Genomic DNA, 17,950 nt, shown 5'->3' with positions numbered 1-17,950 from the left:
AACGGCGTGCACATGCAGAGTTAGGGAGCTTATTCGAAAATAGCGCAACGCTTCACACACCAAACACCTCCGATGCTCAAGACAGTGTGACTCCTCTCCGAGAGCCACAGACACGGGTAACTCAGAGGACGTGATAGTGCAAATTGACTGACTATATGGAGAACTTCATGGGTAGAAGAGAAACACATTTGCAAAAACCCTTAGGCACAAATATTTAGTCTAGTCAGGTTCTCTCTAATTAAAAAAATGCATTAATTGAAGTCTTTCTGGATGCTGTGTTATGTGCTTGCAGATTCATAAACATACACCCAACAGCTCTCCAATGACTCACATGGCCAGGCAGGCAGAGCAAGGTGTTTGCAACACAGACGTCATGCCTTCAGACCAGGGAGCATGCATTCTGTCATGCTGATGAAGTTGTAAATCAATCGAGATTAAATCATCTCCCAAATCCTCTAAATGTACAAGTTGAAGGTTTGTATACACAAATATTCTCTGTAAAATGTCGAGGTCCCTTTGTAAGCAAACAGACATTTTTCGCATCAATATCAACTATGTCGTTTGTTCGTGCATACAGCATGTATGTAGGCATATAAATGCATGTGCGGGGGGAGGGGGTGGGTTAAAGACCCATCACACATAGTCATCCTTCGATCTTTTAAAGCACAAGAGATGGAGAGAACAATCTGAGAGGGTTTCCCTTTGAGCCTTGTCCCAATCTCCCTGTGCTCCCTCCCTAGGGCCCTCCGAGTAAGTGCATGATGCCTTGCTAATCTTTTCTTCATTCTCACAGGAACAGAACATCTGTTATCATCCTCATTACAACATCTACAAAGGCCACAGCATAAAAATATCACCATGGGAAGAAATGTTTCATATGTCATCTGTATTTGTGCACTACAGTACCCATCATGTCTATATGTCATCTGTACTTGTGCACTACAGTACCCATCATGTCTATATGTCATCTGTACTTGTGCACTACAGTACCCATCATGTCTATATGTCATCTGTACTTGTGCACTACAGTACCCATCATGTCTATATGTCATCTGTACTTGTGCACTACAGTACCCATCATGTCTATATGTCATCTGTATTTGTGCACTACAGTACCCATCATGTCTATATGTCATCTGTACTTGTGCACTACAGTACCCATCATGTCCGTGTGTCATTCTTATTGGCTCCTGCAAAGCTGCACAGCAATGGAGTCAAAAAATCTCAGTGGATGGGACAACATCATGCACACTCACATTGGCAGTGTTATCTTCAGAAAACAGACTCTTTAAGCTTGATGGTCTGTGTGTTATAAAAACTGAGAAATCCTGATGTCTAAGCCGCATTTTCATTTTTTTATGCTGCTATTTTCCCTCTTATTTCCACTTTTTCATCTGAAATAGAAGCATTAGGATATAGCTACAGATTTGCACCAGCTCAATTGGTATCCTTCAATACAAACCAAATCCCCCTTGCTCTCTCTCTCTCTCTCTCTCTCTCTCTCTCTCTCTCTCTCTCTCTCTCTCTCTCTCTCTCTCTCTCTCTCTCTCTCTCTTCACTCTTGTCTTTTCATCCTTCTTTAAGTCCATATGTCGGTCTCCCTGTATTCCCTGTCCCTCTCCTCCTGATGGTCTTTATGGTTCCAGTCTAAGCCACATCTACCTCCAGATACCATGTGCATGAACTTGGGGTTATCCTCGAAGATTCTGAGGTTGTGACTAAGTTTCTCCAGAGGGAATAATCCTTTCCTCCCTCCTCCTATCGTACAAATTAGCTTTTTATTATCTCCCTGTGCAATGATCGTCCACCTAAAGGTGTTTGGTAGAAAATTTAAACTGTTAGTCAAATGACAACTCTGTCATTTAACTAACATTTAACATTTTCTCCCAAACACCTTTAGTTTAAAGCCTGTATCAATACTGACAAAAAACACATTTTTGTCTGGTCACTTTGGTCAGAAACTCACACCTTCCACACGCATTACATGCACAAAGAAGTGCGTAAAAGAAGCATAGAAGTGCATAGACAAGTCTAACCATGCCCAGGAAGGACGTCGTCACTGCGTTAACACATGTCCTCCCATGCCCCTCCTGCCTGGTTGCCAGATCCCACAGCATTGCGCCCTGCTGCGTGAACCCGAGGCAACATTGCTGGAGGGTCACGGCATGTCGTCAGTGGTTTATAATACCATGGTCCCGTGAGATGAGGAATCAGGACCTGTCTGAGTGAGCAACTGTCAGGGTGTGACAAAGACGGGCTGGGCTGCAGGGGAGAAGACTGCACATGGTGCAAAACACATAAAACACATAGAATTATGAAAGTACATAGTCTTTCTAAAGAAACTATTTTAGAAATAGTAGGGCAGACATGCCTGTTAAATACAGATGTGTTTTTCCAGAGATTTCTGGATTGTAATGGATGGATTAAACTAACAAGGAGCAGTAATGTGGTTGCTGCCAAGGTTTAGCACAATGACAGGATTATCCAAACAAAAGATATTTTTTTTGTTTACTTCAAGACATAAAAAACAAACTTGGGCTCATATATTGAATTTGTTATATGAGGTAACAGAAAATAGGGATCAAGTTAATGAAGTAAGTATTGAATACTCTCCAGGTTCTTTTGAGGAACCCTCGTCTGTTTAACCACATTTCTGGGATCCACCACCTTGGTGGAACCACCTTAAGAAAGGACACATTCTCAGAACTTCAGAACGGGCAGAACTGTCTCCAGAATGGACACTTACTCGGTTTAACTTCACACCTGGTTTCCTGCAACTCTCCCAGCACTAAGTACAACTGGTTGTATTCTTCAAAAAGTTCTCCAAAACCATTGGTATTGTTAAGATAAATTAAACACATAGTCCATAAGGCACTGGAATGTTCTTGGCAATTAAGAAAGTCCAAAGGGAAGAACACTGACTTGACAAAAAAATTGACAAAAAATTGTTTAGCTATTTCCTTGTACCAGGAAACCAGCAGCAAAAATACAGCCTTTACATTATTTGTACTGAGTGTGGGATGTAGGTGAAGACATGTTAAACAATTTGCTCAAAAAGCCCCACTTGCTGGTGTTGGTGAATGTCTGTATCATTCAGACGTCATAACCAGCAATTCCTCTCTCATTCTGTATCCCTGTACAGTAAGGGGGAAAGGCCTTTCAGGAAATGCCATGTCTCTGTCTCTCTCTCTCTCTCTCTCTCTCTCTCTCTCGTTTGTTAGTGGAGTTTCCAGCTCAGCACGTGTCTTTGAGCAGCAGGCATGACGAGTCGATTCCCGCTCTTTCCCCTCTCCTTGCCAATCCCGTATCCATCTGTCTTTATTACCACAGACCTCCGCTGTCAAGACTCCTTACCCTCACGCCAACACTCGCCCGCTTCTCCCTCCTGCTCCCTCTCGCCAGGTTGAGAGGCAGCATCCGTTTCCCGGTTCCCACTACCTTCTCACACCTTGAGGCTCAAATCTCCACTTCCCTCTTTTTCTCTCTTCCATTTTCCCTCCCTGTGATAACACTGGACCCGAAAGGTTTTCTTCTTCGTGACAGAGCTGTCCTACCTGCTGAAGTGAAATATTCATGTTGCCACTGTGATTTGGGAATACAGGTGATGACTGTGTGTTGCTTTCTCGTGAGGCTCATGGACTGATTGCATCTGTTACTGCAGTGCAAAGACAGAGAGGTCAGTAACCTGCTTGTTCCTCAGCCGCTTTGGTAGGACACTCAGAAAGAATTCAAAACATAAAGCACTGGCTTGCAAATGGGAACTATGAGTGAAGTTTTTAATGTTTAGGCTTTTGGTGGCGAAACCAAAAGCCTAAACATTTTTGTGGTAGATGCAACCAACCAGTTGAGACAGTTCATCAATAACATAACACCAAAGTTGCAAATCATATATTCATATTCCATTTTACTGTCATAGTCAAATGGAAGTAATTCAGGTATCTAGTAGATATTGTAACTGTTGTGTTACTGTGCATTATATATTTTTTATGAATGAAAATATATTGTTCCCTTATACTTCTACCTTGAAGGGAATAAGAATAGCTTTTATTATTCATAGATAATATATTGTGAATATCTTCCAATGATTTTGAATGGAATAAGAATTCAAATGTCACGTTGGTGCATATTCACTGTGTACTCTGACAACATAAACCAGCTAAAACCAAAAACGAGAAATAAAATCGCCATTTTGCAAAGCGTGATGACCTCATCAGAGAGATTCTTCAAACCTTTTCGGATTCCTAGACAGTCTGCCAACTTTGGAGTGATAATCGCGGAGCAAGCAGTGGTATCGCAGCGATAGGGCTGTACGAGCGGAAAACGCTGGCATTGTTTTCCGACTCTTAAAACACAGCGGTGCAGATATCATCAAGCTCAGGCTGCTAATTCCAGCCATTGAATTCTTCCACTGCAATTAGAGGTGCTCACTAGAGCGCTTACGGCACTGAATGCCCGTTGTTAGTGGTTACCTGTTGTTATGGTTACAGTTTCCCTCTGCTGCTGGCAACAAGACCTGAAGCACCAGAGAGCTCCGCATCAGCGTAGAGACACTAGACATAATCGCAGCCTTTTTCCCCAAGCTCCTCATCAAAGGTGCACATGCGCACACACACACAGACACGCACACAGACGTGCACACACACAGACGTGCACACAGACACAAGCCACACACTCTTACTCATAGTGCATGCATAAACAATGAGAAGAAGACTCGTGTTCGAGCATGCTTACATGGTTGCAGGCAACAGCCTGATAAACATTCTGCACAAAAACACGGTACATGCTCACTCACACACACACTCACACACACACACACACACACACACACACACACACACATGCTTGCAACGGACATTGCACGAAGTGGAGTTTTGCTTCCACTCAGTTCTGACACAAACTACACGTAAATAGTCCCACCAATTAAAACCAACCAAGAACAAAGCCCGGCTTGTCTCACCAGGGCAGTTCATCAGGACGACTGGTATGCCTCTTAATTATATTTTCACATTTGTTTGTTTCTGCATCTGGGCTTGGGCTAATTACGGTGCTGTACACTTGTGTGCTTTGCTTTCGCGTGTCATGTAGATGCGGTGGGGATAGAATAGAAACAGAAGAAAGAGTGTATGCTGTCCTGGTGGTGTGACCAGAAGGCCCGGCACTACCTACAACCTCGTGATGGTTAGGACACACCTCCCTCTCCTGCTCTGGATGTTATCACACCAGAGGACAGAGCTTTCATCTACATGAGATTCACACAGCCCTTATCTAGATAAAGCTGGGCTAAAGAGATAAGAAATGATGTATCTCTCTCTCTCTCTCTCTCTCTCTCTCTCTTTCTCTCTCTCTCCGTCCTCTCCTTCCTTTTCTCTCTCCCGTCTTCATGTTACAGTGAAAGCCAAGCCCGCCGTCACGCTCCTGCTGCCCGGCGTCCCGCGCAGGTCTGCAGGACAAAGATTATCCCGCGGTGGCAGCCCCATAAAATTCAGCTTGTGTTTAAATTCACAATGCACAGCTGTCCCGCAAGATCCACTCACGATAAACAAAGTGCATCAGCCAAAAGGAACTATGACATAAACCAACAGCATGTGGTATCAACTTCAAAGCTGAGGGTTATATGCAGTTTGCAATAACGTTTTTAATACTTTATTCCTGTATATCTCATAGGCGTTCACTGCCACGTTGGTTCTTGAAGGATTAGATGGCTTGTCAAATTATGTGATTATTGGAATTTGCAATGATTCACATCCATTAATAGAATGTGCGTGCTAAGCTTCTGTCTTTGTGAAGGCGAATTCTGGCCCACTGTGGGCCCAGTGCACCTGTCATTGAGTTATTGCTCACCACAAGACACATGTGACATTCGCATCACGGTTTATCCAGGCCGAGACATTTCGGTGGTGGCGTATTATTGTGTACGTTGTGTGTGTGTGTGTGTGTGTGTGTGTGTGTGTGTGTGTGTGTGTGTGTGTGTAAGACACGAAGGGAAAGGTTGCTCCCGATTGTAGAGCCGAGCAGCGCGTGGTCGAGTTGCGGCAGATAGATGAAGACAGTTGCTGTTGTGTCCAGCAGTCCAACAGCACTGACAGATACTCCGTCAGAAAACCTGCACACAGAGAATAAGGTGCACAGAGGGTGTTGCCACCCCTGCAATAATGGGCTGTCTGCTACCCCTGTCATACATTCTGTTACCCTGCAATGAGTCATTTGTGTTTTTGAAACTCAAGGTCAGTCTGTGGCAATTAAAATAGATTCATCATGGAGGAAAAAGTAAATATAGTCAGATTAGAGGCTTATCCCTTTTTGGAGACCAACTCTCAGCTACCGTTGAAAGCACATAACCTGTGCAGCTAGCTGAATGTATTGCTCATATGTCTCAATTCACTGGTGCTGGTTCAGTTCCTCAGTCTAAACTGTTTCCTCAAATGTACATTGGCAATGACAGCATTTCATTAACTGGGCTCAAACTCACAACCATGTGTTCACTGGCCCTCAGTTAGCATCTGAACATGGATATGTGCATCAAAAGTTTCAATGGAGAAGGAAGGTAGATATTTTCTGTCAACCCAGGCAGAGCAGGAAGTGGGTTAGCATTTCCTGTTTAACGTGACCATGCTGCCCTTCAGTGGTGCGGTCACATGGCAGCCTGGCAGCAGAGAGCCTGACCGCTCCAGACTGGTCTGATGAGAAATATGTCCAGCTTCCGGGCTGGCCTGTTCCATAAGGCTTACTCCAATACAACATTCAGCAGAGCGCTAATACGCAGCTGAGATTACTCACATACTCTGTTGAAGCCAACGCACCCCCCCCCCCCCCCCCCCCCCCAAACCTCCTCACCCCCATCATGTTTCTTCTTCTACCCTCCCTCTGTCTCTCACGCTGTTCCTACACCCTGAAACTTCCAGCTGTCTCTCTCTGGCTTTCTCCAACTCTCCGAATAAGGGTGACTGCAGCCACTGTCCCCTTCGGCCATGTTCTGTGTTCGGTTTTTCTGTGACTCCTCCCATCTTCCTCCGCACACTCGTTTCCACACTCCTCGTTTCCACACTCCTCTTTTCCACTCTCCTCTTTTCCACTCTCCTCAGTGAGCCTGCCCCTCCCCCCCGTCCTGACGTCTCTCGCTGGGGTCACTCCCCACTGACTCATCCCAGGCAATAGATGTTCTTATGGGGAGGGAACTCAAGGTGGCATTTTTTGCAGACTTCTTGAAAACACAAGGGTTTCTCTGTGTCTAGTCTGGCAAAACGTGATGATGAGGAGGAAGAAGACTTTTAAAGACCTATATGAGCAAATCCTGCATTCAGGACAGAGAATGACACTGTTCTTTTTAACGACACATATCTAGATTTTTAATGACACTTCTATCTTCTGTTTCCTTTATGCATGTTAAAAAAAAAACTGTGTAGCAAATGTGTAGCAAATTCTAACAAATGTACAGTGATTAGCAGTGATCAATTGTTAGTCTTACTTAATGAAATTCTTATACACAACCCCCTTTAAGAAGTGCAACTTCATCAAACAGCCTAATGAAAGTCATTAGTCATGCAACTCAGTGGCCATTTGACCGAATCGGCAGGCTTCCAGCTTCATTGATTCACCAAATTACAGATGCTGATATTTTGTTTATTTTCCTGGATTTGGCAGTACTCACGAGGTTGTGCGTAGACATCAGAAGTACCATAGCTCAGTCTTTACACAGGGCTCTTAAAGTAAGAAGGCAGTTACCTGAAATACAAGCAGAAGGTATCAGTCCTGAGCTGACAATACACATTAGCACAGTGGCTGAAAATGACTAGATTAAATGTCTTCCTGTTAGCCCTGTAAACCCAACATGAATGCACACACAAATACAAATAATATTCTGAGAGAGCAAGAAAGAGAAAGAGAGGGAGAGCAAGAGAGAGAGAGAGAGAGAGAGAGAGATGGCACATACATACACATGTACAAAGCAATTGGTGACGCAATTTAACCTCTGGCATAACAATATCCACCCAACCATGAATGCATGCTGCCTAGCAAACAGTCCCTGCATTCAAATAGACAAGATAAAAAAAGGAACATTAAATGACAAATTGTACATTACAAATGGAAACTACTATTAAATATAACCCAACACACATTGCAAATAATATTTAAAAAGCAAAGAAACAGAAGCGCGGGTGTGAGTAATTAACACATAATGAATGTAAAACATGATGTCGGTATAAGAAGACAGAACGAAAGCTGTGATAATGCAACATATTTGTACTAAGACGTCTGGAACATGCAAGGACGTGAATGTTTCAAAAATCTGACAGGTGACTGTTTGCGAGAAGGGAGGGTCAGACCCCTCCTCCGGGCCACCCTCCCGACCGCCCCCCGCCCCTCTCTCTCTCTCTCTCTCTCTCTCTCTCTCTCTCTCTCTCTCTCAGAGTTCAGAATGCACTAACACTGAAAGACAGAGGATTCCCCGTCTGTCGTGAATAAGCGCCTGTTTTGACGTCAGGAATAAGCGGTACTTTCTCATCCGGGTCTTCAATTCTCCTCTCGCCGTGTTATTTACTTTGTCGAGACCGTGGCGCACGCGCCGGTTTACGCGCACGGTGCACATACATGTAGTTAAATCTGGAGAGTAGGAGGGCACTTTGGACTGTACCAGCTTTATCTGGAGCCGACCGGGCTGAGGGCGAAGAGATTCGGGGTCCGACTCCACAGGTCTTTTGTTGGTGAATATTTAATGGCTTGGAGATGGAGATAGCCTTGGTGAGTTTTGAGAACGGCGGCGCAAAAGGAAGCAATGCCGAAGAGACCTGCCAGAACGCGCGGCATCATCCAGCCTTCGTCCAGACCGGACACAGTGAGGACTACGGCAAGAAGCTGAACAAGCTCGGAAGTCCTCAGCCAAGTTCGTGGAGAACTAATGACATGAACAACACTTTCAGTTGCAGCGAAAATGCCATGGACGCGCTCCTGCGCGCCGACCACAGTCCCCATCTCTTCGACGAGGACATGCTGGGGATGGACATGGACAACGAGAACAGCGAGCGAGTTCTCATCAACATTGCTGGGCTTAGGTACGAAACCCAGTTGGGCACGCTGAACCAGTTTCCAGACACTTTACTTGGAGACCCCGACAAAAGAATTAAGTATTTCGACCCACTCAGGAACGAGTACTTCTTTGACCGCAACAGGCCAAGTTTTGACGGAATCCTTTATTTCTATCAGTCGGGAGGTAAAATCCGGAGGCCTGTTAATGTCTCCATTGACGTGTTCGCCGACGAAATTCGGTTTTACCAGTTGGGAGAAGAAGCGATGGAGCGTTTCCGAGAAGACGAAGGTTTTATCAAGGAGGAAGAGAAACCCTTACCGCAAAACGAATTTCAGAAACAGGTATGGCTCATATTTGAGTACCCAGAAAGTTCCAGTCCCGCCCGAGGCATCGCAATAGTCTCTGTTATTGTAATCACCATATCTATAATCACCTTCTGCCTGGAAACGCTGCCAGAATTCCGTGATGAGAGAGACCTGCCTGTGACGAGCAGACTGGACAACAGTACTCTGGTCCGACCGTCTCTCACCTTCTCCGATCCTTTCTTCATTATCGAAACCACCTGCGTGATATGGTTCACCTTCGAACTGATAGTGAGGTTCTTTGCCTGTCCGAGCAAGTCGGTGTTTACCAAAACCATCATGAACATCATTGACATCATGTCCATCATGCCTTACTTTATTACGGTGGGCACGGAGTTGGTGGAGCAGCAGGGGCAGGAGCAGACCAACGGCCAGCAGCAGGCCATGTCTCTGGCCATCCTGAGGGTCATCCGGCTCGTCAGGGTGTTCCGAATCTTCAAGCTGTCGCGTCACTCCAAAGGCCTGCAGATTCTGGGTCAGACGCTGAAGGCCAGCATGCGAGAGCTGGGCCTTTTAATCTTCTTCCTCTTCATCGGCGTCATCCTGTTCTCCAGCGCAGTGTACTTCGCAGAGGCGGACGAACCCGAATCCCATTTCTCCAGCATACCAGATGCCTTCTGGTGGGCTGTAGTCACCATGACAACTGTTGGTTATGGTGACATGAGACCGGTAACGGTTGGGGGCAAAATAGTCGGCTCGCTGTGTGCCATTGCGGGAGTATTGACCATTGCGTTGCCGGTGCCCGTCATTGTGTCTAACTTTAATTACTTCTATCACAGAGAGACTGACCAAGATCAGGCATCGCTCAAGGATGAACCGGTCAGTGGGCACGACAGCCCTTGCAACGAACTGAAACGCAGTCGGAGTGGGTCATCTCTGAAGTCCACGAGAGACGTGGAGAACAACGACGGGGTTAACACGCCTGTCGAGAAAGCAAACATCAAAGCAAACAGTAACATGGATATCAGAAGCTCTCTGTATGCCTTTTGCATAGACGCAAGGGAAACGGATCTATAATACTTAGCGCGAGTTTAAAAACAATAACCGCCACATTTGGTGAGATACTAACCTGGAATTTTATTTCTTTCAGTAGACTAGATATGGAAGATATCACGAGTTAAGGCGCGCTGAGAATTCGCATAATCGAATAATGAGCACGTCGCTGCAGGACTGGAACGTTTCAGACAAAAAGTTTTTTTATAAGAAAGGATATTGTCTTATAAATCAGACGAACAAATATGTCGGATGCCAATTTAGGCACCAATTTAACTGACACATACCTTAATGCGGGAAGTCATAATATAATATGAGGCAAGCTTTAGTGCGTTTGACCTCAAATGCACTGTATCACAGACGTGTAGGCCTTAACTGAGGTATCACCAATAATCATGTCGGTTCCTGTAAATAGCTGTCCTAGAACACTGTCTTCAACAAAAAGCCAAAATAGGTCATTTATTTTCGTAAATGTACCGTCTTTGTCAGTCTTATGTTTACTGCTATTGTCCTATCAAACGCATCAGAAGTCATGTACATATTTCCTATCAAACTGTTTGTTGTAATAGAGGCTTCCAAAGAATCGTATGATGTTATTTGATTACTTGGTTAATGTAAGAGTCGTAGTTTAATATCCCCTAATTCTAAACTCCGATATAAGCCACTAGTTTTTATTTATTATGTCAAAAGATAACAGAAATATCAGAGGCATATTCACACGATGACTGTAAGGAAAACTGAGATATTTTATTTGACTGCTGAAAAATGAGGAAATCGCGCCTTCGCTGTCCTGGAAATTCAACTCAGGAGGTTGAAGTATAAGATGTAAGGCATACTGAAACGGGGGAAATGCTTCAGAAATGACGGTGTACTATGGACAACTCTTCCTTCCATTTGATGAACATCGGAGAATACACGGAATCTTCAAGATGACCTCCTCCTCTAGGACTGTCTCGCGTAGATTAAAGGTCAGTAGCTCTATTAACTTTTCATATTTTTGGGAATTGAAAGATTTTTATACACTGTCCTAAGGTACCATTTTCTCTTAAGTGCTAGGGAAAAGAGAACCGACAAAGCATTGTTACTATCTTTTAAACGAGAAAGTTCCGTTGACCAAAACCTGGACATCTTCGACGTCCACGTGACAGAAGATATCAAATAGAAGTGATAATTGGTTTTGAGAGCTTCGCGAGCACAGGTGACGCGCGAGGGGGAGCTGTCCTTTCAGTACCACCTGCGTTCGAGGTCGCGCACAAGTGAGCAGGCGAGAAGAAACGTCAAGTCAGTCAGAATATCGTAGCATCTTGGGCATCAGATGACCTCATTTGCAACGATATCCGCGATTTATCGAAATAACCATTTCAACATAAAACTTTACTATAGTTTTAGGGAACACTTACGTTAAAAAAAAAAACTTTACTATAGTTTTAGGGAACCTTAAGTTTTCCCCGGGACGAAGAGACACGCTGACCTCAGAATTACCTTATACTGTACGCGATTTCCTCTACAAATGTCTACTGTGCTATTCATTGCTGCGATTATCGAAATCTTACATTTTAGCAATCAATAATAAACATTCATAAACGCCACTCTATACTATTTTTAATTTTTACAAACAACGCAGTTTGTAAAAATTAAAAATACATTTTATAACATCCTAGCCTACAAACGTTAGCATGCTGGTAATATAACTGGTTGTCGATGTATTATTCATGTTACCTGATTGCATATAAAATGACTGGTCTGAATTGAAGGAGATGATATCTCATGAACAAGGTCCAGTTACATAACGTTCCGTGACCACACACATCAGATCGTGCTAGGTTATAAGATACTGTTATCAAATAAACCGATAAATTATTCTGTAGGTTTTTTACATATGATTAAGGCCAAACATGCCATAGTGACTGAATACAAGCTGAAGTTTGTATGCCTTTAACAGTTACCTATTGTGTGTGTGTGTGTGTGTGTGTGTGTGTGTGTGTGTGTGTGTGTGTGTGTTGGCAGTTGTAAGGTGGTATGTTAATGTTTTACAGATCTTTTTTTCCACCTTTTCTTCTTGTGTTCTTCTACGTTCTCTGTGTGGTATCCTTTGACACATATCTGTCAGAAATAATTCACTGTAGTACTGCTTTCTGACAGGTTGATCACCCAACAGAGATGTAAATACCAAAACCAGTATGAATATCACTAAGATGAGGTCCACGAGCATGAGTTACATTTACAATACCCAGCATGGCTGAGTACATAGCCAAACCAACAAACACCACGTCACTGTACTGGTGATTTTTTTGAATGCCATTCCTGGGACATGAATCCATGTCCATGTCTTAGATATCTTTGTGGTATGAAACGGTGCCTTCAGTGAGGTCTGTGGCTTCACCTGAAACAGTGTTGCTTTCTAATGAGATAAAACTGAGAGGGACTGAACAAAGCTGTTTGCAGCAGCTTTGCCCCAGCTGGGTCTCGGGGGAGGGCCTCAAATTGAGGGAGTGACCGGATGAAATGGACCACGCTGTAGCTGACCCAGTTCTGAAGAAAGCTGGTGTATTTTTCATGCCTTGGCCTCAAATATTAAATTATAAGGATTCCATGTTTTCAATGCAAGATATAGAGCCTAGCAAAGAGTTTAGTGCAGCTGTGTAACCGGTCCTGTGTAACTATACATACATACATGGACTATACCGATCACAGTATACACTCACCGGCCACTTTATTAGGTACACCTTGCTAGTACAGGGTTGGACCCCCATCAGAACTGCCTTAAGCCTTTGTGGCATAGATTCAACAAGGTACTGGAGACATTGAGATATTCAGAGATTCTGATCCATATTGATATGATAGCGTCACGCAGTTGCTGCAGATTTGTCAGCTGTACATCCATGATGCGAATCTCCTGTTCCACCACATCCCAAAGGTGCTCTATTGGACTGAGATCTGGTGACTGTGGAGGCCATTCGAGTACAGTGAACTCATTGTTGTGTTCAAGAAACCAGTCTGAGATGATTCGTGCTTTATGACATGGCACGTTATCCTTCTGGAAGTAGCCATCAGAAGATGTGTCATAAAGGGATGGACATGGTAAGCAACAATACTTGGGTAGACTGTGGCGTTGACACGATGCTCAATTGGTATTAATGGGGACAAAGTGTGCCAGGAAAATATCCCCCACACCACTGCACTACCACCACCAGCCTGAACTGTTGATACAAGGCAGGATGGATCCATGCTTTCATGTTGTTGACACCAAATTCTGACCCTACCATCTGAACGTCACAGCATAGATCAAGACTCAATTTTTTCAAATCTTCTATTGCCAAATTTTTGTAAACCTGTGTGAATTGTAGCTTCAGTTTCATGTTCTTAGCTGACAGGAGTGGCACCTGGTGTGGTCTTCTGCTGCTGTAGCCCATCCACCTCAAGCTTCAACGTGTTGTGCATTCAGAGATGCTCTTCTGCATGTCTCGGTTGTAACGACTGGTTATTTGAGTTACTGTTGCCATTCTATCATCTCAAACCTGTTTGGCCATTCTCCTCTGACCTCTGGCATCAACAAGATATTTGCAGCCACAGAACTGCCGCTCATTGGATATTGTCTCTTTTTCAGACCATTCTCTGTGAACCATGGAGATGGTTGTGCGTGAAAATCCCAGTAGATAAGCAGTTTCTGAAATACTCAACAACCATGCCACGTTCAAAGTCACTTAAATCACCTTTCTTCCCCATTCTGACGCAGCAAATCGTCTTGGCCATATCTACATGCCTAAATGCATTCAGATGCTGCCATGTGATTGGCTGATTCAACATTTGCATTTATAAGCAGGTGTACCCAATAAAGTGGCTGCTGATTGTATGTATATTTGGCAGCTCATATATGCTCATTGCAAAGAGAGGGCAAAATTGAAAAGAAAAAAAAACCACAATACAGCATCTCGGCTGAAAAACACGTTATCAGGTCTGTTCTGCACCGAGAGCTCTGAGATTTGAGCTGTAGACCCCAGGGCCATGGAGCAATTATAGAGAGCATGTGGAACCCACACAAGGTCAGTAGAAAGTGACTGCTGGAGGGGAAGTGGTTGTCAGCAACTGCACTGGGAATTGTAGGCTGGAACCTGGAGGCCTCCACCCCAGGACAGTCTATTTGGAGGGTGTTGTCTTTCACCAGCAGAGCTTGGAGGACTTGTCCAGCTGTTGAGCTATAGACAAGCGCTTTGAGATCTGGGCAGCAGGTGTCTTAGGTATGGATTTGCCGGGTCTCTGCAGCACAGATGACATCAATCAACATAGCATTTGAAATTTAGCAGAGAAGAGTCAGGACAGTGTATTGGTCTTCGGATTATTTTTGTTTATTTGTAAGTGGAGTATCTGCATAGTGTTTTTTTAGCATTAGGGTGCTAGTCTGACATTAGGCACACTGCAGGTCAGTCTAACTGCACAGGAGAGGGGAAGATTGAAAGTAGATGAATAGAGGGAGAGAGGAAGAGGAGAGAAGGAGGAAGGTAGATAGGGAAGGGAGTGGACGAGGCCTCAGAAACCTCATCTCAGAGCATGTTATGACCTCCTGACCTTGGGACCTGTGTTCACAGAGGCACAGAGACATTAAAAAAATCTTGCTGCAGGAAAGAAATCATTCTTCCTTAGGTAATCCTTCCTTTCTCATTACAACATAAAAGCGTGTTCTTGTAATTTTTTGCTCTTAGTATGGTTTTACCTTGAATTTCTTTTCAGTATTGTTCAACATTTTAAAGTGGGTTACGTATGAAATTCGAAGAGAGGGAACGCACTGTCCAGCAATCTCTGCGAGCGAATGATGTCATCAGAGGCGAGAGGTTTGCTTTAATGACATCACTGGGTTCCCAGATCCCGTCCATAACTGGGCTGCCATTGGAGGCCGACACGACTGGTAGGCGTAACATCCAGTCTGCACAGTGATTAGAACTGTGGCATCATGGTTCTACACAAGGTCATACACCATTGCCAGCTGACAGCACAGGGCCGTGGCATGGGTGCCCCAGAAAGGCTGGCACATCCGTCGGCATATCAAACAGGGCGAGGGGAGTCAGCCAGCGATCGGTTAAAATAACTCGTCAGCTGCTTTCTATGATGTTTCCTGCTGGGAGTATTACAGAGAGGTTTGAGGTGTTGTGTGCATGGACAACACAGTGATCAGTGATAGATTGTGCTCCATATAATACAATTTGTGAGGTGGTGGAAAAGTACATGCACACTGTGCTCACATTGTGTATGTATCTCTACTTAACAAAAGGTTGGCAACTGTATGTGTGCATGGTCATACTGTACATTCAGTGGCTGTGTGGAATGTGAATGAAGACACATCATTTTGAATAAAGTCACACTTCCTTTATTAAAGCAGCCAGACCATGCTGAAGTGATACACATCTGACCTGAAGGTGCCTCACGGCTCAGACTGTAAAAAACAAACAGCATTTATTAGTAATACATCTCCACGTGGAATAACTCAAGGCCAGCAGAAGATCTATTTGTGCTTGACAGTAATGGGTTTTGCCATTGCCAGTGCTTCATAGTCAGGCGGATTGAGCACACCTTCTTTTTTCTTGTTTCAGCAAAGCAGCAAGCAGCATGTTTAACATTGAGAAGGCACAGGTACAGACAAACTCCTCTTTGTGCTCTGAAATAGCACAGCCTACACTGGATGAAGGTTTTGCTAATCTCTGTCACCTGATGGGTTGTTTTCATTTTTTTATTACTTTTCTTCCGCTTTCCCCACAAACGGTAGATAAGTTCTGTAGCTTTACTGCATAAATGCGTTACGGTGACATTTTGTGGGCACGGTTCGCCTTCTATAATCATCATAGAGCGTTTACATTTAAACGCGAGCATCCAAGCTCCGATGGCTCTACTTCCTGGACGCTTGAGCTTGGCTGAGTTTCACATGTGCCAGGATGTGGGAAGAGGAAGAGATGGAGAGAGAGCAAACAGTCCCAAGGAGCACCATCGGGGGGCACCATTGAGAGAGAGGTACCAGTGACGGTTGGTGGGCACCAAAGAGGCAGCAATGTGGGCGCTCCGTTACTGGGCATGCCTCTGTAAAGCGAGGTCCATATTGCTTCTGGCATTTTAGCCCTGTGTTCTCCCCTCTGAACCTCCGTGAAATTACTTAAAAAGATTTCAGTCATCACTGTAGAGGCCGTGGAATCAAGAGAGGTGTTCATTAACGAGGACAAAGAAATATGTACAAAGTGAAATGGTGATGATATATCCAGTCAGATATTACCTAGTGTCTTCATATCTGTCACTCCATATTAAAGAGTCCTGGGAAACCAGGTGCTCTGACACCATATTTTGTACTGTTGTATTGAGTTGTACTGATGGACCATTCAGATAAAATTTAAATCTCTGTGGGAAGAAAAATCTGCCAATTTTAAATTCCCAGATGTCCCCTGAAAATCTAGAAATAATCATTAATTGTAGCAGTGATGTTTATCTTTAGCTACATGCTAATTAAAAGCTAATAGGAAGCAATAGGTCTTTACCCTTTTCTTAGATGCCCTTAGGTCACTCGGGAGCTTAGGGGTGCAGGAAGAACAGGAAACACGGTCTCGCTTTACCCTTGTAGCAGGGATGACTAGTGACATGATAGCATCACGCAGTTGCTGCAGATTTGTCGGCTGCACATCCATGATGTGAATCTCCCGTTCCACCACATCCCAAATGTGCTTTGATGGTTTGAGACCTGATGACTGTGGAGGCCATTTGAGTTCATTGAACTCATTGTCATGTTCAAGAAACCAGTCTGAGATGATTTGTGCTTTATAACGTGGTGCGTTAACCTGCTGGAATTAGCTATCAGCAGATGGGTACACTGTGGTCATAAAGGGATGGACAGGGTCAGTAATAATATTCAGGTTGGCTGAGGCATTGACACAATGCTCAATTGGTATTAATGGGCCTAAAGTGTGCCAGAAATAATCCCCCACACTATTGTACCACCACCACCAGCCTGAACTGTTGAATCAAGGCAGGATGGATCTATGCTTTCATGTTGTTGATGCCAAATTCTGACAGAAATCGAGACTCCTCAGACCAGGCAACGTTTTTCCAATCTTCTATTGTCCAATTTTGGTGAGCCTGTGTTAATTGTAGCCTCAGTTTCCTGTTCTTAGCTGTCAGGAGTGGCACCCGGTGTGGTCTTCTGCTGCTGTAGCCCATCCACCTCAAGGTTCAACGTGTTGTGGATTCAGAGATGCCTCAGTTGTAACAACTGGTTATTTTATTTACTGAGGCAGGTGAGTGTAAGAATCAACAGAACAACAGCTCAGCACTTCTGAATAACTGAATATAATGTATACCTGATAAAGCATATTACTAGAACATATTAATAGAAAAATACACATTTCCTATTCCTAATCTTCTGATTACTGTTAATAGGTGATCATAGTTCTGTTACAGGGAGTAACAGAAACAGTAATACATAGATTCTTATTATATCTGATGTATCTCTTTTAGCATGTAAGAGGTGTCTATAAACCCTTGAAACTCACGCCCACCCGACAAAAGCAATATTAATAGCATTTACAGAGCAAGATAC

General features: G+C 44.0%; 1 protein-coding gene across 1 annotated transcript in view; it reads left to right on the top strand.

The window, feature by feature from the left end:
• Positions 1-8,434: 8,434 nt before the first annotated feature.
• The window catches only part of LOC143514052 (potassium voltage-gated channel subfamily A member 2), a 28,626-nt gene continuing 19,110 nt past the window's right edge, over positions 8,435-17,950 (top strand). Inside the window, exon 1 of the mRNA XM_077004812.1 lies at positions 8,435-11,348. Coding sequence (XP_076860927.1) covers positions 8,725-10,404 — 1,680 coding nt within the window. The 5' untranslated portion in view covers positions 8,435-8,724 and the 3' untranslated portion in view covers positions 10,405-11,348. The remainder of the gene's footprint in view (positions 11,349-17,950) is intronic.

Source organism: Brachyhypopomus gauderio, chromosome 5, assembly GCF_052324685.1.
Source record: "Brachyhypopomus gauderio isolate BG-103 chromosome 5, BGAUD_0.2, whole genome shotgun sequence".
NCBI lineage: Eukaryota > Metazoa > Chordata > Actinopteri > Gymnotiformes > Hypopomidae > Brachyhypopomus > Brachyhypopomus gauderio.
Note: the sequence above shows the minus strand (reverse complement) of the source record. Positions and strands in the feature narration are given on the sequence as shown.